The following is a 19992-nucleotide window of genomic DNA, read 5'->3' as shown; positions in this document are numbered from 1 at the left end:
ATCAGATTATTATTATTATTTTGCTGTTGACTTATGAGTTCTCGCTCTCTATTTTTTAATATTCATGTTATTTTATTGTTTAAAAATTCCATCCATCCTTTAATATTCATTGCAAATGCTGACTCCTCCATTTTTAAAAAAAATTATTTATTTTATTTATTTATTTTTGGATGCATTGGGTCTTTGTTGTTGTGCGCGGGCTTTCTCTAGCTGTGGCGAGCGGGGGCTACTCTTTGTTGTGGTGCGTGGGCTTCTCATTGCAGTGGCTTCTCTTGTTGCGAAGCACAGGCTCTAGGTGCATGGGCTTCAGCAGTTGTGGCTCATGGGCTCTAGAGCGCAGGCTCAGTAATTGTGGCTCAGGGGCTTAGTTGCTCTGCAGCATGTGAGATCTTCCCAGAACAGGGATCAAACCCATGTCCCCTGCCTTGGCAGGCGGATTCTTAACCATTGTGCCACCAGGGAAGTCCCTCTCTGTATATTTTGGATGTTAACCCCTTATCAGATATATGATTTGCAAATATTTTCTCTCATTTGGTTGGTTGCCTTTTCATTTTGTTGATTGTTTCTTTTTCTGTGCAGAAGCTTTTTAGTCTGATGTAGCCCCACCTGTTTATTTTTGCTTTAGTTGCCTTTGTATTTGGTGTCAAATCCAAAAAATCATTGCCGAGACCAATGTCAAGGAGCTTACTGCCTATGTTTTCTTTTAGAAATATTGTGGTTTCAGTTCTTACAGTGAAGTCTTGAATCCATTTTGAGTTAATTTTTGTGTGTGGTGTAAGGTAGTAGTCTAGTTTCATTTTTTTGCATGTGGATATCCAGTTTTCCCAACCCTGTTTATTGAAGAGACTTTTCTTTCCCCATTGCATATGCTTGGTTCCTTTATTATAAATTAATTGATCACATATGTGGGGTTTATTTATTGGCTCTTGATTCTGTTCCATTGATCTACATGTTTGTTTTTATGTCAATACTATACTGTTTTGATTACTATAGCTTTTTAATAAAGTTTGAAATCAGGAGCACAATGACTCCAGCTTTGCTCTTCTTTCTCAAGACTGCTTTGGCTACTGGGGTCTTTTGTGGTTCCATGCAAATTTTAGGATTGTTTGTTTTATTTCTGTGAAAAATGTCATTGGAATTTTGATAGGGATTGTGTTGAATCTATAGATTGCTTTGGGTAGTATGAATATTTTAACAACATTAATTCTTTCAATCTATGAGTGTGGAATATCTTTCCATTAATTTATGTCTTCTTCAGTTTCTTTCATTAATATCTTATCGTTTTCAATGTACAGGTCTTTTACCTCCTTGGTTAAATTTATTCCCAGGTATCTATGTATGTATGTACATATGTATGTACGTATTTATTTATTTATTTATTGGCTGCAGCACACACATGTGGGATCTTCCCTGACCTGGGATTGAACTCGTGCCCCCTGCAGTAGAAGCACAGAGTCTTAAACACTGGACCACCAGGGAAATCCTATTTCCAGGTATTTTATTCTTTTTGATGCAATTGTAAATGGGTTGTTATCTTAATTTTTCTTTCTGATAACTTGTTATTAGTTTAAAGAAATGCAACATATTTTTGCACATTGATTTTGTACCTTGCAACTTTGCTGAATTCATTTATTAGCTCTAACGTTTTTCTGGTTGAGTCTTTAGTGTTTTCCATATATAATATTTTATTTGCAAATAGTGACAGCTTTACTTCCTTTCTAATTTGGATGCCTTTTTTTTTTTCTTGCCTAATTGCTCTGGTCCATCTTGCAGACAGTAGATAGTGGGACTTCTCCTCCTCCATAACCACATGAGCCAATTCTTTTTTTTTAAATTAATTTTATTGAAGTATAGTAGATTTACAATGTCACGTTTAATTTCTGCTGTACACTAAAGTGGCTCAGTTATGCATATATGTATTTTTTTATATTCTTTTCCATTTTGGTTTATCACAGGATATTGAATATATTGATAGATCCCTGTGCTATACAGCAGGACCTTGTTGTTTATCCATTCTATATATAAAAGTTTGCATTTGTTAATCTCAAACTCCCAATCCTTCCCTCCACCACCCATACCCTTGGCAACCACAAGTCTGTTCTCTATATTTGTGAGTCTGTTTTTGTTTCATAGGTATGTTCATTTGTGTCATATTTTAGATTCCACATATAAGTGATATCATATGGTATTTGTCTTTCTCTTTCTGACTTAACATCACTTAGTATGATAATCTCTAGGTCCATCCTTGTTGCTGCAAATGTCATTATTTCATTCTTTCTAATGGCTGAGTAATACTCCATTGTGTATATATGCACCACATCTTCTTTATCCATTCATCTGTCATGAAACATTTAGGTTGTTTCCATGTCTTGGCTATTGTAAATAGTGCTGCTATGAACATAGGGGTGCATGTATCTTTTCAGATTATAGTTTTGTCTGGGTATATGCCCAGGAGTGGGATTGTTGGATCACATGGCAACTCTATTTTTAGTTTTTTGAGGAACCTCCAAACTGTTCTCCATAGTGGCTGCACTAACTCACATTCCCATCAACAGTGTAAGAGGGTTCCTTTTTTTCCATACCCTTTCCAGCATTTGTTATTTGTAGACTTTTAATGATGGCCATTCTGACTGGTGTGAGGTGGTACCTCATTGTTGTTTTGAGCCATTCTTATAATAAACCTCTCTATCTATCATTTATCACCTAAAAGTTCTGTTTCTTTGGAGAAACCTAACCCTGACTAATACAGCAGGAAAGAGGGAAAACGTGAGCCCGACACAGACATCATGAGAGAAGGGAGAGGAGGGTGTGTTGTGGAGGTCAGGGAATGCTGAAAGGTGGTACCAACAGATGGCAAAAACTTCAAAGGGGGACTTCCCTGGTGGTCCAGTGGATAAGAATCCACCTTCCAATGCAGGGGACGTGGGTTCGATCCCTGGTCAGGGAAAAAAGATCCCACATGCCACAGGGCAACTAAGCCCACGCACCACAACTACTGAGCCCACACACAACTAGAGAACCCGCGTGCCGCAACTACAGAGCCCATGTGCTCTGGAGTCCATGCACCATAACTAGAGAGAAGTCTGCATGCCGCAACTAAGACCCGATGCAGCCAAAAAAACAAACAAAAAAACCCTTCAAGGCAAGAGCAGCTCAGCAAGGGTGGAAGGGATGTCTGGAATTGCCTCTGGAAAAAAGTATAGGGCAGTTCTGTTCATTTCCCACAGAGCCCAAGGAGCCAGAAAAGATGAAGATTTTCCAAGATGGTGTGAAAAATGTGTGTGGTCTGGGGAAAACCAGGTTCCACATCTTGATAACAATTTTAACTGGAATTTAAGCCAGGTCTCTTGTAACCCAATATTAGTAGCCAAAGAAACACAGTTCAGGGGAAAAAAATGTGAATTTAAAATACTTCTTTTTTTTCCTTCAGTTTTTAAAATAAAACACTAAGGGAGAGTGCATTCATAATGCACAAGAAACATTTAAAAAATCCTCTCTCCCCACGTGGATGGTAGCTGCTCTCCAAAATTTCCTCTAACACCCTTTACTCCTACCACGCAAACCTCACTAAGGTGAGAAGACACCAGTACTGCACTACACCTAATTGCCAGAGAGCTCTGGCCCTTATTCTGAAATTAACTGCTGAATTTGCAGAGGCCACACCTCTCACAGGCTGTTCCCATCCAATCAGGGGCAGAAGTATTTTGGCTCCAGGACTTAACAGCCTTGCTGAACTTTCCTTCAAACTGCATAGTAGTCTAAAAAGCTCCTAGTCACCCTTCTTCCTTCTCTTTCTCCTTGACTGGGGTTCAGAGGAGTTGGATTGCAGCCTGACTGATAGTTCTCCCAGCCTCTCCCAGGTTTTGCTCCATTTTCTCTCACAGGTGGTCCCCTAACTGATTTCTTACATGTTTAATTCCCCTCTTGGCAGCTGCTTCTCTGAAGATTCAGACTAACACACTCTCCCCAATATGGCACCTCTTCCAAATTTACTCCTTCCTTCTATTTCACCCATTTTTGCTGACAGCGGTCATTGACAAGAATAGGATGGCCAGATCAGGGTGACTCCTGTCTTGAAGTGTAGAAATAACTCAGACATAGTAATTCAGTGAAGGGGCACTAGGGACAGGAAAATAGGCCAGAGCATGCAAGGATTCCAAAGGGCAATTGTTGGGTTAATAAATCCTCCTCCTCCTCCTCCCACCCACCCTAGGCTGGGTCTTGCATCTGAAGTAGGAGAAAAAACATGATAGATCTTTAGAATTCTGTATTGAGCACCCATGGGTGGGGCACTAGTACGGCAAAAAAGAAGACTGGGAGGAGAAGGAAGGGGAGGGAAAGAGAACTACCTGGAGGGAGCACTTAGGTTCAGTCTAACAGTTGTCTCTGGATCCCTTCTGTGCTGGGCTTTCTGCTAAATGCTGGTTACTCAAAGTTAAATAAGAACAAAATCTTCCTTGCTTCCCGAGGGACCGATAGTTTCCCTAACCCAGGTAGAGGGAGGATCAGTGTAGACTGCCTTGAGGAAATACCTGAGTAGGGCCTGGAAGGATGAATAGGCATAGGAGAAAACATGCTATTGTCTATTCGCTAGCTCAGTTCAATTTCACAAATACATTCTGAAGGCCTCCTGTGTGTTGCGCCTTGTTCCAGGTGCAAGGGCCACAGTGGTGAGCAAGCTGCCACAGTCCCTTCCCTCTGGCTTGGGAATTTAGTTGGGAAGAGTTCTAAACAATGTTAACACCGTGTGAGATGTGCCACAGGAGAGGGATCTGCAAAGCTTCTTAGGACAAAGGAGTTCCAATGCCCCAACCCAAATCAAGTCCCAGTGTCTGAATATGGCAAAATTCTTCACACTGTAACTACATCCCTGCTTTTCAGGCTCATGTACCACCATTCTCCCAAAAGCTGGGGACTCAACCATGTGTGTGAATCTGAACAGGCCATTATTCCTGGCATGCAGCTACCTTCTCAGAGATAACTCTCCTTTACACACCCAGCCTTGCCTAAATTCTCCCCTGTGCTACCAGGCTGGTCCTTTGTCCACCTCTCTAGATTGGAAAGGTCCTTAAAGCAGGGACCCAGATGCAGGGCCAAGAGCATCTACTACGGAGTCAGAGAGATGCAGGTGGGCTTTGTCCAGCCACATGCCTTCAAGCCTTAGACCCTCAGCTTCACTGCTTATGTAGGTGAACAATTCCTACTCCAGGAAAGTAATAAGTACTAGTGGTTAGTTCTTGGCACATAGCAGCTGCTCAAAAATGTTTGCTAAATTGAGTTCTATTAACGTTAAAGTCTCAGGCCAGAGTTTGGACTTTACGAAGGCCCTGGCTGTGAGCTGGAGCTCGGCGGGGTTAATAATCAACTTTAGCAGTTTTCTGAGGCTAAGAATGTGAAATATACACCTTGTTCTTTGCTTTGAAGAGCTGACTGTTAGCTGGGGAAACAGATGGACAAGCTCCCAACAGTTCAGTTCTAAATCCCTAGAGCAGTGGTTCTCAAACTCGAGCAAGCATCAAAATCACCTACAGGCCATCTGTTGAAACAGATTGCTGGCAACATCCCCAGAATTTCTGATTCAGTAGGTCTTGGATGGAGCCTGAGAATTTGAAAGTTTGCATTTCCAACTCGCTTTCAGGTGATGCTGAAGCCTGGTCCTCAGTAAGTGGTACATAATACGTCTGTGTTTGAATCCTGGTTCCACTACATCGCTAGTCTTGGCTGATCAAATCACTCTACCTCTCTGTGCTTCATTTGCTACACCTGTGAAATCAGGATAGTAAGCTAATGCAGGTAAATGCTTAAAGCAACACTTGGTACAGTGTTCATCAAACGCTGGTTAACTTTATTTTCTGAAGAAAGTGGGAGGACAAAACCAGGGGTCTAGGTAGCCAGAGAAAAGCAGGGCTAAGTCGCTCTTCTGTGCAGCCTGGCGGGCACATCAGTTCACCAATCCCACACAACTGACGGTGACGCCCTAGCGTAGCCGAGCACTCCTGCCTTTCTGCTGAACGCGCTCCGCATTCCAGCCCACAGGCTCCCTACGTCCCGCCGACGCTGCGCAGGCGCAAACCCCGCGGTGTGCACACAACGCACATGCGCACTCAGGTGCGCTGGTAAAGCAAAAATGGCGGCGGCGGCAATGCGCGTGGCGGCACCCGGAATCAGGCTCAGTGCTGTAGTGAGAAGTCTCCGGGCCGCGGTGCGCAGCGTGTGCACCCAGCCTGTCTCTGTTAATGAGCGCATCGAGAACAAGCGTCAAGCCGCACTACTGGGAGGAGGGCAGCGCCGCATCGACGCGCAGCATAAGCGAGTGAGTCCCAAAGGGGCCCAGCCCAGCCCGCTTCCGGCGGTCGCGACCTATCACAGCGTGCGCGGCTCGCGGCGTACGGGGCCTTCCAGCCAATCCGCGCGATGCCGCGAGGGGCGGGGCGGAGCCGAGGATGTTCACCTTGTGAACCTGTTGCCTTTCACTGGGGCAGGTAAAATGAGGACAAGTACCGTTGTGCTTTGTCACTGTCTGCTTTCCCTTTGGAATTTTAGACGGGTTTGGCTGGGCTCCAGCGGCTTAACAGCTTAACAGCTATGAACTTTTGGACAAGTTACTCGTTTGGAGTCAATTTTTTCAAAATAGAAGATGGTAATAATTCTCCCCTTGTAATCTTACTGGAATAAGATAGTGAAGCAATGATAGACACTTAATTAAAAAAAAAATCTTGTTCTTCTCATGCCCCATGAAAGAGTGGTGGTAGGTTCTTGCTCCATTATGGAAGCAGGAACATCAGGGCGTTTGGCAGGGGAAGTTACATGGGCAAACTCACATTCACCTGGGGTGGCTGTGTGGTGTGCGCAGGGAACTTGTGGAAACTCTGCCCCCCGAATGCCAGCCGAACCTCCTTTAGGGTATCAGCGTGCTTGCTGGGAAGGAAAGACACCTTCGGAAGCAGGTGTTTTTTCCTGGGGTTGCTCAGGTTACTCAGAGAGTTTGGCTGGCGTGAGCAGCTGAGGCACTGCCACCCACTGCCCGGGGTACTGCGAGGCCCAGATCGGTGACTTGGGACTTGAAACGAGGCTCGCTCCGTGCGTCCCGGACACTGGTGAGTCTGGCCTGATGTGCTGGATGGGTTAAATAACCAACCTGGAAGATGCAAAAGTGAAATTTTTAGAGGTGAAGGACACTGAGGCATAAATTTACAGGCGTGGGGGTAGTGGGGTCTTTAGTGAGGACATTTGCACTGGCCCTTTATTAACTCTAATTTGAGTGTCAATTTAGATGTTGTAAATGCCCATTTGACAAGAGCCTGAAGGTGACAGTTCCTTTTTGCCATTTGGGAGTGAGATGTAAATTTGGTTGAGAGTGTGTGGTGTCCTCCCTCCCCTGAGGTCCCTGGGGTGGCAGTGTCTGGGTTGAGGGAGCTTTATTATTATTATTTTTTGGCCGCATCGAGTGGCATGCGGGATCTTAGTTTCCCAGCCAGGGATCCAACGGGTGCCCCCTGCAGTGGAAGCAGGGATTCTTAACCCCTGGACCTCCAGGGAAGTTCTGTGAGGGAACTTTAGATTATCTGGAAAGGCCTGTCAGTGCTGTTGGGGCCCATGGCTTAGTCCCTCCCTGGAACATCATCCCACCCATTTCCAGGCGGATCTTACTGGATTTAGATGCAGCCTCCAGAAACTGTTTTTCTTTTGCCAAGGCTGACTTAGTCAGGAGGCTTACTTGGTTTAAATCTCCTACTCCATACCCTTTTACACAATATTTGGACTACTTCCACAGGATAGATTCCCAGAAATGGAATTACTGGGTCAAAAGATAGGAATATTTTTAACACTGATATATATTGCCAAATTGCTTTCTTTCTTTCTTTTTTTTTTTTTGCGGTACGCGGGCCTCTCACTCTTGTGGCCTCTCCCGTTGCGGAGCACAGGCTCCGGACGCGCAGGCTCAGCGGCCATGGCTCACGGGCCCAGCTGCTCCGCGGCACGTGGGATCTTCCCGGACCGGGGCACGAACCCGCGTCCCCTGCATTGGCAGGAAGACTCTCAACCACTGCACCACCAGGGAAGCCCACCAAATTGCTTTCTTGAAAACTTATTTTATTTTACCCAGTAGTGTAGAGGATTACCTTTTTGTTTTAATACCACCTCACTGGCTTTGGCTTCCTTCTTAAAGGGAAAATATAGCTAGTTAGAGGCTTTTTTTTTTTTTTTTTTTTTTTTGTAAACAGGGGTTGGGGATAGACAGTGGGCCCGGTTATTGGTCTTGGTCTAAGGGCTTGGGAGCCCAAACAATGGAGGCTCTTGACAGGTTGAGGTCTCCAACCTCACCCCCTCCAAGAACCATTTTTTAACTCCTCTCAAGTGAGCTCTTTAGCACTCTCTGTCCCACTCTTTTTTTACTAAGCCACTCTCTGCTGGGGGGTTGTCTGTGTATCACGGAGTCACTGTCAGGGGTAGGGTTCCTAAGCAGGGCCCCCAATGTAGGAGAAGACCCTGGAGGAGGCAGGAGAAGAACCAGGAAGTGTCCTTGGGGCTGGACCCTAGTGAGGTGAGCTTCTGTGGGGTTCCTTAGAAAAAGCTCGTGAACCTGAGGGTGTAGCCTCAGACCCTTCATGAAGCCTGCTTTAGTTTTCTATTTCCTGCTTCTCCATTCTCCTTTTTACTGCTCCTTGGGTCTCCAGTAAATGTTTGTAGAACTCGTTATCTTGTTCCAGGGTCAGGCTCTCCTTACCCCCACTTCTCCTCTCTGCCTTTCCCTCCTACTCCCTTAATTTGCTTCCACAGTTAGTGGCTCCTGGAACAGCCGGTCTGCCCTGATTTCCTTACTGGCTGAATTCTACTGATAACACCTTTCTCTTGGGCAGGTTTATGGAATAGAGGCTTTCACATAGGGTGAAGGCAAAAACTAGTCCTCCTGGCCCTCCCATGAGCACTCCTTGCTTACTGACTTTTGTCTATGATGACATCATTGAGCGATTTTTGTTGCATTTTAGGGAAAGCTAACGGCCAGAGAGCGGATCAGTCTCTTGCTGGACCCTGGCAGTTTTGTTGAGAGCGACATGTTTGTGGAACACAGATGTGCAGATTTTGGAATGGCTGCTGATAAGAATAAGGTATCTGTTCACAGTGGTGGTGCAAGCCTCCAGGTTTCACTTACCCGCTGTGGCCCTGCTGTTCGACACACTAGATTAATGAAGTCCTTTCAGGATTCAGGATGCATTGAAACATTTTCAAGTGTGGGGCCCTGGAATTGCACAAGTGCCTCTTGAGAAGCACTGCTGGGGCCTCCAGGTTCCCCACTCACCTTTGTCTACAGAAGAAGGAATGTGGGTGCACTACTCATACCTTGTGCAGGGTAACTCTGGCCCAGCTCCCAGGGCTCCGGTGTGGGTTCACAGTTCTCGCTGGTATAGAATGACAAACTTAGAAGGAGAGTTGAGAATATTTTTTGATTGTGTTCTGGTCTGCCTAGGCACCAGGGACCCCTAAAGGCTAACCAGTCGCCTCTTTTGACATACTTTAAGTTTATGCCTTGGAGTTTTGGAGGTCAGAGTTACCAATGCTTGTTCCTTCAGTTGGGTGTTCTCCATGGTGCACAGAGTTCTTTGGACTCTCTTTTGGTCCATTTATTTTCAAGACTATGATCAAAGATTTGTAACCTTGGCACTAAACTTGCTGGCTCCATTTGAGCCATTATGGGCCACACAGTGACTGTCAGAATTCCAAGCAAAATGATAGGTTTGTCTTTTTAAGATTTGGGGGTGGGATGTGTGGCTATGTAGAAGTTGCCATGTTTTTTTATATATTCTCCTTCCTCCTGTGAGCGTTTGGTAGTGGCATCCCTAGGGGGTCCCCTGATTATTCTGCTTTTAGGAAGGAGGGTGAGGCCCAAAACTACAGTGTTCTGTTGATGAAGCAGTAGCCCAGTGCTTGCTGTTGCAGAGCTGAGGGGGAAAGCGGGGATTCCTTCATGTTCTTCATTCATATTGAATTTTAAGGAATTTGGGGTGTGGTTTTTTTTAGGGGGAGTCTTTCCTTGGGGCATAACTGTGAAATTAATTAAGAGAAGTATTTGGGTTTTTTAACTTTTATTTTTCTATTTTTCTGGTAGTTTCCTGGAGACAGTGTGGTCACTGGACGGGGCCGAATCAATGGAAGATTGGTTTATGTCTTCAGTCAGGTATTTCATACTCTAATTGGCTGAGGTTTCCTTGAGGGCAGAGCCAGGAACAAAATATGTGAGAAGAAAACAGTCCTGGGGAATGAAAACTTGCCTGTAGTTGGGGCAGGTGAGGGAATTACTTTGTTTCTTAGTGCATATGTCCGGAGTATTACACTATTATAATGTAATAGGGTGTTTTTAATTAGGGAGAAAGACTCCTTAGTCGGTTTGGGGGAGGATCACAGGGCAGAAGTCATCTAAGAAGTCCTAGGAACCAGGAGTTTATCCAAGTGAGTGAGAGTCCTCTTGGCAGGTTGGGTGTGTGCCGGGAGGGCAGCTGTGTCCTGGGCAGATTGTGTGGACCTGAGGGAGTGCAACGGATGCAGCTTGGGCAGAGGGGATTTGACTCAGGGCCACAGGCCCCTTGAGTTTTAGGCTTTCATGAAAGAGTTCAAACAATTTTTGTTAGGCTGCATCAAGACATACAGTTTCTTCACACGGACACCATAGGAGAATGTAGTAGGTGGAATAATGGCCTGAAAATATATCCAAATCCTAATCCCTGAAACCTGTGAATATGTAATTTTACCTGACAAAGGGGAATTAAGCTTGCAGATGGAATTAATGTTAGTCATCAGTTGACCTTAAAATAGAATAGCTTGGGTTATCCAGGTGGGCCCAGTGTAATCACAAGGGCCCTTAAAAGTGGGAGAGAGGCAGAAGGGGAGGTCAGAGTAATGCTATGTGAGAAGGACTTGGTCTGCTGTTGCCGGCTTAGAAGAGGGAGGACGGGGGTCATGAGGTGAGGAATATAAACAGATGGTCTCTAGAAGCTGGAAAAGATAAGACAACAGATTCTCCTCTGGGGCCTCCAGAAAGGAGCATAGCCCTGCTAAGCTTGATTTTAGCTCACTGAGACCCATGTAGGACTTCTAAATGACAGAACTGTAAGATAATGAATGTGTGTTGTTTCAAGCCACTTAATTTGTGGTAATTTGTTACAGCAGCAGTAGAAAACTAACACAGAGAACATGTTGTATACTATTTTTTGTTTGATTTTTTTCCCTCCACTAAGAGACGGAAATATGTATATAATTCTAAATATTTAGTTTCTTTTACAGATCTTAAAGGTATAGAGCTTATTTAGGAACCTAGAATGTTTTCCGGGTTTGAGAGTAAAATAATTATACTTGATTATTTTAAGAGTTATTTAGACAGTACTCATTTGCTAATAGAATTACTTTTAAAGTATTTTAAAACTGTTATAAATGGGTCTGCCAAATGCCTAAGTAGAAGGGATCATCTCTCTTTTTTGTAATTTATGAGAGCTAGGCAAAGAATTGTATAAAAGGAACCATTAGTAAGATAGCTAGAACAAAGAAGGCTGTTGTGCTTTCTGGGCACAATGTTCCCTTAACTATTAAGGAGATAACAAAAATTCATTGAATTGATGCTTTGGAGCACCTCTTACGCCCGTGGGTTTGGGTGGGAGTGAGGGGGAGGGGGAGATGACCGAGACAGTTCTTGCCCTGGAGAAGCTAATCATTTTGTAGGTAGAATGGGGCAGAACAGGAGTGGCTACAGTTACCGATAGCCGGTGAGAGGTTCTGGGCAAGTGCCATGGGCTCAGGACAAGGGAAGATCACATCCGGATCCAGGAAAGCTTTAGGGAAAATGGGGCATGTGAAGCAGGCCCTGAAGGATACTGAGGGGGAGGAGTGATGGGCCAGCTTTTTTGTAGTGATGCCCCAAATGTTAATATCTGCAGACACTGTTTTCTGCGGGGAGCTTCTGTTTTTCCAGAGAAGCAGTCGCAGTCTTTTGCGTGATAATTGGCTTTAGATGTGTTCTGGGGGAGGGGGGTGGGGGGAAGGAGGGGCCAGCAGTGGCTCATCATTCACTGTACAGATTAGGCACCTCACCTGTTTTCAGCCTTGCCTTTGCTGCCTTTTGTGGCTGGCGATTGTGACTCCAGAAGCCCTCTGGTTAAGTTTCTTTAGAGAGTAAACCTCTTTTCTCCTCTCCAGGTGAAGAAGAGGCCCTGTGGGGTCTAACTGCTCCCAACACAGACTTCCTGTCCGTCTGCTTTCCACCGCCCTTTCTGTGGTTCCTGGGCTGTCCCCTCCTGTGGTTACTCCCTCCGCAGGTGTAAAGGCTTCCATTTGCTCCAAGTCAGATATTCTTCAGCTTTCACTTCCCTCATTTGTTCACTCTCTGATCTGCTGTTGTTTCCTCTTCCTTTTTTGTCCTCATGGGCTGAATGTGTTTTTAATTCCCTGCTGTCTTTTTGATGGGGGTTTAGGAAGGGGGTCATTCCTACAAGAAGCTTTTTATATCAGAAGGTAATGGAAATCCGGAAGCAAGAAGCAGTGAGGACTCTGATTCACTTCTTTCACCTCCTTTATCAAAACAGCAGATATTTCCTAGTAATAGAAATGTCGGTTTGCCCTCCATAGAATCTGATTTTTTGGGGTTAATTCTGCCTGAAAAGTTTTCCTTCCCTCAGAGCTACAAGTCATTTTTGTATACAAAGACTAGGTCTTTTGCTCTTCACATTACATAAACTCCTTTTAAGACATTTTATTCACTATTCATTCGATGGAATACTTTGTCACACTTTTCCCCTAATCTTTTAAACTTCTGAAAATCCTTTAAAAGCTTTTATCTATGAATTTTCCATTTCCTCCTCCTATTGGGTCTTCATCTCTGGCTAGTCACTCCATATTATTTTTTGATTTGTTTTCTTTTTAGGATTTTACAGTTTTTGGAGGCAGCCTGTCGGGAGCACATGCCCAAAAGATCTGCAAAGTAAGTATTTATTTTTTATAAATTTTCTTTTAAAAAATTTTATTTTATTTTATTTTTGGCTGCATTGGGTCTCCGTTGCTGTGTGCGGGCTTTCTCTAATTGCGGTGAGCAGGGACTACTCTTCCTTGTGGTGTGCGGGCTTCTCATTGTGGTGGCTTCTCTTGTTGTGGAGCGCGGGCTCTAGGCGCATGGGCTTCAGTAGTTGTGGGACATGGGCTCAGTAGTTGTGGCTCGTGGTCTCTAGAGCGCAGGCTCAGTAGCTGTGGCGCACAGGCTTAGTTGCTCCGTGGCATGTGGGATCTTCCCGGACCAGGGCTCAAACCTGTGTCCCCTGCATTGACAGGTGGATTCTTAACCACTGCACCACCAGGGAAGCCCCCAAAGTAAGTATTTAATATTGAAAACAAACTCAGTACTTTCATCAGTCACATGTGGTGGGGCAGAGGTGTGCAGGATGTGGTGCTGACCTGAAGGTGCCTTCAATCCAGGGCAGGAGGTCTTAACATTTTTTGTAGCATGGATCCCTTTGGCAGGCTGGTGAAGCCGGACCCGCATTTTTTATATTTTTTTAAAATTTAAAGTCTTTATTGAATTTGTTACAATATTGCTTCTGTTTTATGTTTTGGTTTTTTGGCATGAGGCATGTGGGATATCAGCTCCCCAACCAGGGATTGAACCTGCACCCCTTGCATAGGAAGGTGAAGTCTTAACCACTGGACTGCTGGGGAAGTCCCTGGACCCGCATTTTTACACATGCATAAAGTAAAATGTAGGATTAGAAGAGATTGAAAATTAAAAAATCACATTTGTAATATATATGCTTCCTTATTAATGAATTAAATAATGAGATTTAGCAGTGGATAAACTGCTATAATTTCAGAGTTGGCATGAGTTGAAAACAATATTTCAAGATATCTGCCAGAAAGTGGGACCCACCAGAAAGTGGGACTTTCCTGGTGGTCCAGAGGTTAAGACTCCACACTTCCACTGCAGGGGGCACGGGTTCGATCCCTGGTTGGGGAACTAAGATCCCACATGCTGTGCGGTGTGACCAGAAAAAAAAAAAGATATTTGCAGCAACTTTAATGTGGCATAAAAATCTGTGGTTTCTATTAATGAGAAAGTCACAGGTATTTCTAATACTGCTGTGGTTAAAAAAATGTAAAATTTTCCAAGTTCATTGAAATCTACTCACAGGCTCCTTACGGTTCTGAGGACCCCAAGTAAAGAACCCATGGTCTAGGTGGAGAAACCAGGTACTAAAAAAGCAGTGCAAGGATTATGTGATGGTATTTTAAAAATGCTGCTGCAGATGAGATGCTCTGGTGGTGAATAAAAGTGTAGATCATATTTGGGGAGTTTTGGAATAAAGGTAGAGTTGACTTTTAGTAGCTGGGCAGGGCTTCCCTGTGTAATGGAATATCTGGCTTCTCCATGTGGTCCTGTCATGTGTTGCTCCTGAGACCTTCGGCCAATCACTAAACTTTTAAACCTTCCTAATTTCCTCTTCTTATTGCCTCTGTTGTGATTGCTAAATGAGGTAATGTAAGTGAAAATGCTTTGTAAATTCTCAAGGAAATTAGAAATGTTGCTCATTAGACTGTCAACTACAGACCCATGAGGAAAATCTGTCTTATTAGAAGTAAAAGGCCTGGGCCTGGCCTCCAGTTAATAGATGGGTCCACATTTACTTTCACAAAAATACTGCTTTGCCATTCTGTCTATCAGTTCAAAATATTTTGTTCAGGCCCAGGCTGAAAAAAATATTACAGCCTGGGCCTGAGGCTCTAGAAATGGTTGCCATGAACAGTCTTCGCCCCTGCAAATGGGAAGTGCTTTGGCTCTTGGCTGCTTGGGGGGCTTTAATCAGCGGTTTAAATATCTGATTTTCTGTCTTCCACGAGGTACCCAATCATCATGTGGAATGGAGCCAGTGTTATGGACTCCTGTTTTGAAAAGTACACTCAGAACATTTTCCAGAAAACCACCATGGTGCTTTGTAAATGCTGTTTTTCATAACAGGATCAGTTGTCTCTCACAAGATTTTCCTGCTCTCTCAGATCATGGACCAAGCCATGACAGTGGGGGCTCCGGTGGTTGGACTGAATGACTCTGGGGGAGCACGGATCCAAGAGGGAGTCGAGTCTTTGGCTGGCTACGCAGACATCTTTCTGGTGAGAAGCCGTTAATAGAGAATGGAGGAGTACAGGGAGTTCTCTAAGCTGTGTCCTGGTCAGAGCTTCCCCATCTGACCTCACTGTGCCCTGTAGCTCCTTCCTGTGTCATTGGGGTGGCATGAAGGGTGGATGAAAAGCAAGAGAGACGGGGGTTCCTGGTTGCCTAGTGGTTAGGACTCTGCTGTGGCCCCGGTTCAATCCCTGGTCGGGGAAACGGATAAGGTGGGGAGGGTTATCTTTCTTTTTCTTTCATAGAGGCCACTGATACTTATAGGGGAAAACAAAATTAAAGATTATTCAGAAGGGAACGTCACTTAAATATTTTTTTTCAAAAGCAAGGAGGAGGGAATATAAAAGATTAAAATGAACCGATTTGCTAAAAATTAGGAATTTTATTATTATTTTAACTTTATTTTATATCAGAGTATAGTTGAACAACGTTATGGTAGTTTTAGATGCACAGCAAAGTGATTCAGTTATACATATACATGTATCTATAGAATTAACAGTTTTTAAAAAAAGCAACGTTTTTTTTTGTTTTGGTTAAGACATTACAAGATGATTATACAAAGTTCAAGCTGTAGTACAAAGAAGAAAGAAATCCCACCATCACCCGAGATCCCACCATTCAGAAGCATTTGGTGAACATCATTTCAGATATCTGCTTTCTTACAGACTAAAAGAGAAAGAAATGAAAAGAAACACAAACATTAAATGCATTTTTTGAAGTAGGAAGTGCGTTGTGAGAGTATAGTAAGGGAGGTTGGGGTGAGGGAGAGATACTGCCAGATGTAAACTTGAGAGAAGGCACAGATCAGCATTTCCAGGGAGGGGAGGAAAGAAAGGACAGAGGCAGGCAGACGTTGTTTCTAATCAAGCCAGCTGTTCTTGTCATCCCCTGGCCTGCAGGCTTATGAGGGTTTTTTTCCCTGCCACTGCCCTTTGTGATCAGTCAGAAAAATGTGTGTTTACTTTGTGTACGATACTCTGGTAGTTGTGGGAGCACTTGTGTTCTTTGAGAAGCCACTCTGTAGATCTTAAACCTACTTTTTAATCTTTAAACTTGAGCTCTAGGGATAGCCCACTGGGGAGTAAAGGCACTCCTGTATGTCTTTTACCCACATTCACCGGTTGTTTATATTTTGCCTGTTCTATCATTTTCTCTCCGTATGCACATATTTGCATGTTATATTTTTCTGAAACATTTGAGAGTAAATTGGAGATTGTGCCTCCTTTATCTCTTAAATCCTTCATTGTGTGTTTTCTAAGAACAAGGACATTCTTATATAAACAGAGTACAGTAATTGGGAAACTTAATATTGATTCATCAGTATTATTCTTATTCATGGTCCTTATTTATATTTCATCAAATGATCCTAATAACGGCCTTTATAGTTATCCCCCCTCCCCGCCCTCCGCCCCCCCCAATCCAGGATTAAGTACTGCCTTTAGTTGTCATATATCTTTAATCTTTAATCTCCTTCAATCTGGAGCATTTCCTCAATTTCTCTTTGTCTTGTATGACTTTTGATATTTTTTAAAACAGCTTTATTGAGGTATAATTTACGAAGCATAAAATCCATCCATTGTGAATATACATTTCAACTATTTTTAAGAAACTTACGCAACCATCACCACAGTCTACAATTTAGAATCTTTCCCTCCAAAAAAATCCTTCCTGCCTGTTTTCAATCAATTCCTACCCAGCCCTAGGTAGCCACTGATCAGCTTTCTGCCTCTACAGTTTTATCATCTCTCTTCACTTAACATAATGTTTTTGAGGTTCATTCATATTGTACTGTGTATCAGTGGTTTGTTTTTATTGCTGAATAATAATATATAGATATACCATATTTTGTTTGTCCATCCACTAGTTGATGGATATTTGGGTAGTTTTTACACTTTGAATATCATAAATAATGCTGCTATGGACATTTGTATATAACTCATTGTGTGGACATATGTTTTCATAGCCCTTGAGTAGATTCCTAAGAGTGAAATTGTTGGATCAAATTATTTAACCCAAGTTCTTGTGCCCAGTGCACAGTGAAGCCAAACAAACGGAAATGTCGGAGATTGGAGCGGAGAAAAGTTTATTGTAGGGCCAAGCAAAGACCTGAACTTCTCCATGGGTTTCAGGGAAGAGTTTTTAAGGGGAAGGTGAGGGAGGGGAGTAGGAGGGGGTGTGTGTCTGATTGCTTGGTGGTGAAGTAGCAGGGTGGTGTTTCAGGAATCTCAGTCATCAGCCTTCCGGTTCCAACCAGTCTGGGGTCCACATGCTTGTGCTCAGGGGGCCTGAGTTCCTGTAGAAGAACTCAGAGATATGTATCAAATTGTTACGTACATCCTCTGAGGAGGAACCAGGCCTAGGCCCCATGCTGCACTATTATTTCTTTCTGCATTCCCTCAATCCCCTAATTAGTAACTATTTCAGTCTGTTCTTTGGAACTCAGGGAAGGTCTAGGAGGCTAAAACCTGTTTCCTACAAACAAGAAATGGGGGACACAGAAAGTCTTTTGTATTTGGGAGGGCCTCACAGGGTCCTCCTTGGTTTCATTATAAGTTTATGTATAACTTTTTAAGAAACTGCCAAATTTTTTCCCAAAGTGACTGTACCCTTTTATATTACCACAAGCAGTGTAATTGAGGGTTTCAGGTTCTCCCCATCCTTGTTGACACGTAGCATCGTCAGTCTTTTCCATTATAGCCATTTCAGTGGTAAGTAGTGGTATCTCTCTGTGGTTTTAATTTGCATATCCCATCTGACTGATCCTGTTGAGTATCTCTTTATGTACATGGTAGTCATTTGTATATCTTCTTTGCTGAAATGTTTGTTCAGATCTTTTGCTCATTTTATAATTGGATTTTGGGTAAGAGTTCTTTATATATTCAGGATACAAGTCCTCTATCAGATATATGATTTTCAAGTATGTTTTTACTAGTCTGTGGCTTTTTATTATCTTTTTTTACAATTAATTATCATTTATGTTTGGCTGTGTTGGGTCTTCATTGCTGCGTGTGGGCTTTCTCTAGTTTCAGGGAGCGGGGGCTACTCTTCATTGCGGTGCATTGCGGTGGCTTCTCTTGTTGCGGAGCATGGGCTCTAGGCACACGGGCTTCAGCAGTTGTGGCATGTGTGCTTAGTAGTTGTAGCTCGCAGGCTCTAGAACGCAGGCTTAATAGTTGTGGCACACGGGCTTAGTTGCTACATGGTGTGTGGGATCTTCCCAGACCAGGGCTCAAACCTGTGTCCCCTGCATTGGCAGGCAGACTCTTAACCACTGCACCACCAGGGAAGTTCCTGTGGCTTTTTATTTCTTAATGGTGGCGTTTTAAGTGCAAAAGTTTTAAATCTTAAAGTCCAGTTTATCAGTTTTTTTCTTTTGTAGATCATGCTTTTATTCTTATATAAGAACTGTGCCCAATACAAAGTCATGAAGATTTTGTCTAGTGGTTTTGTTACCAACCAGGGTTCTTGGCCTCCTTAATCAATAGAAATTGGTCAGAGGCCAGGCAAGAAATTCAGGCAAGGCTTTATTGGGGCCCCTGCTGCAGCAGGAGGGAGCGAGAACAAACAACAGGTTCCCTTGCTTGCTTGCTCACTGGGTGGGGTGCAGGCGAGCTTTTTCATTACATGGGGTGAGGGTAGGGGTGTGTCCGGGAGTCGGGCTGGAGGGGTGGCTTAGTGGTCTGCCTACCCCTTAGGTGGTGTGGTGTGCAGGGGGCATGTGCAGTGCCCTGCTTTAGCTCTGGGCTCTTCAAAAGTGGCAGTTGCGTTTTTTGGTCTCTTTGTATCTTTTCTCCAGAATTTGCCCTGATTTCACCTGCATGCAGTTATTTTATTTTTATTTTTTTTATTTTTGCGGTACGCAGGCCTCTCACTGTTGTGGCCTCTCCCTTTGCGGAGCACAGGCTCTGGACGCGCAGGCTCAGCGGCCATGGCTCACGGGCCCAGCCGCTCCACGGCATGTGGGATCCTCCCGGACCGGGGCACGAACCTGTGTCCCCTGCATCGGCAGGTGGACTCTCAACCACTGCGCCACCAGGGAAGCCCTGCATGCAGTTATTTTTAGTCCCATGTAGTTTCCTTGTATTTTGTTGCTTGAGGAGAGGTGTGTCCAGGTGCAAGCACTGCAGCACTGCAGCAAAGGGTCCCAGCTCCCAGCCTGTCTCATTTTCTTTTCATGGGGTTTTATAGTTTTTTGGCCTTCATATTAGGTCTGTGATCCCTTTTGAGTTAATTTTGAGTATGGTGTGAGGTCAGGGTCCAAATTCATCCTTGTCCCACCATCATTAATTGACATGACTATTCTTTCCCTACTGAATGGTCCTGGCACTTTGGTGGAAAGAAAATCAATTGACCATAAATATAAGGGTTTATTTCTGGACTCAGGTTTTTTCCATTGATGTATATGCTTATCCTTACGTCAGACGCACACTTTCTCTTCTGATAGTCTTATAATGTTTATATTGGTACATTTGATTTCCCACAGGTCCCTCAGCTTCTGTTTTTTTTTTTTCCTTTTTTTTTTTTTTTTTTTTTGCTGTTCCTCAGAGTTGTGGACTTAAAATGTTCACAAACTAAAAGTTGTGTCAACTTAAAAAAAATGCATAATGTGAGAGCTGTGAGTTAAACTTGGGGCAAAATGAGGACTGCAGCTTGGGAGACAACATACCAGATAGCTCTGAGAAACTGCTCCAAAGAGGTAGGAGGGAAGGTCTGTATATATGTGATTTTGGTGAAGGGGGAAAACATGTAATCAAGCACATATTTTTTGTAGAAGTTTTCTGCTAGTCTCATGAAAGTTACTGCTAGTCACGAGGAGCAGATGTCACCATGAAGGATTT

The 19992-nt window shown here is 43.7% G+C and overlaps 1 protein-coding gene across 1 annotated transcript in view; it reads left to right on the top strand.

The window, feature by feature from the left end:
- Window positions 1-6121: 6121 nt before the first annotated feature.
- Window positions 6122-19992, top strand: part of PCCB (propionyl-CoA carboxylase subunit beta) — a 90800-nt gene continuing 76929 nt past the window's right edge. Inside the window, exons 1-5 of the mRNA XM_081235452.1 lie at window positions 6122-6313; window positions 8991-9110; window positions 10109-10177; window positions 12911-12967; window positions 15028-15141. Coding sequence (XP_081091578.1) covers window positions 6128-6313; window positions 8991-9110; window positions 10109-10177; window positions 12911-12967; window positions 15028-15141 — 546 coding nt within the window. The 5' untranslated portion in view covers window positions 6122-6127. The remainder of the gene's footprint in view (window positions 6314-8990; window positions 9111-10108; window positions 10178-12910; window positions 12968-15027; window positions 15142-19992) is intronic.

This window comes from Mesoplodon bidens (assembly GCF_964165515.1).
Source record: "Mesoplodon bidens genome assembly, chromosome: 5".
Classification (NCBI taxonomy): domain Eukaryota; kingdom Metazoa; phylum Chordata; class Mammalia; order Artiodactyla; family Ziphiidae; genus Mesoplodon; species Mesoplodon bidens.
Note: the sequence above shows the minus strand (reverse complement) of the source record. Positions and strands in the feature narration are given on the sequence as shown.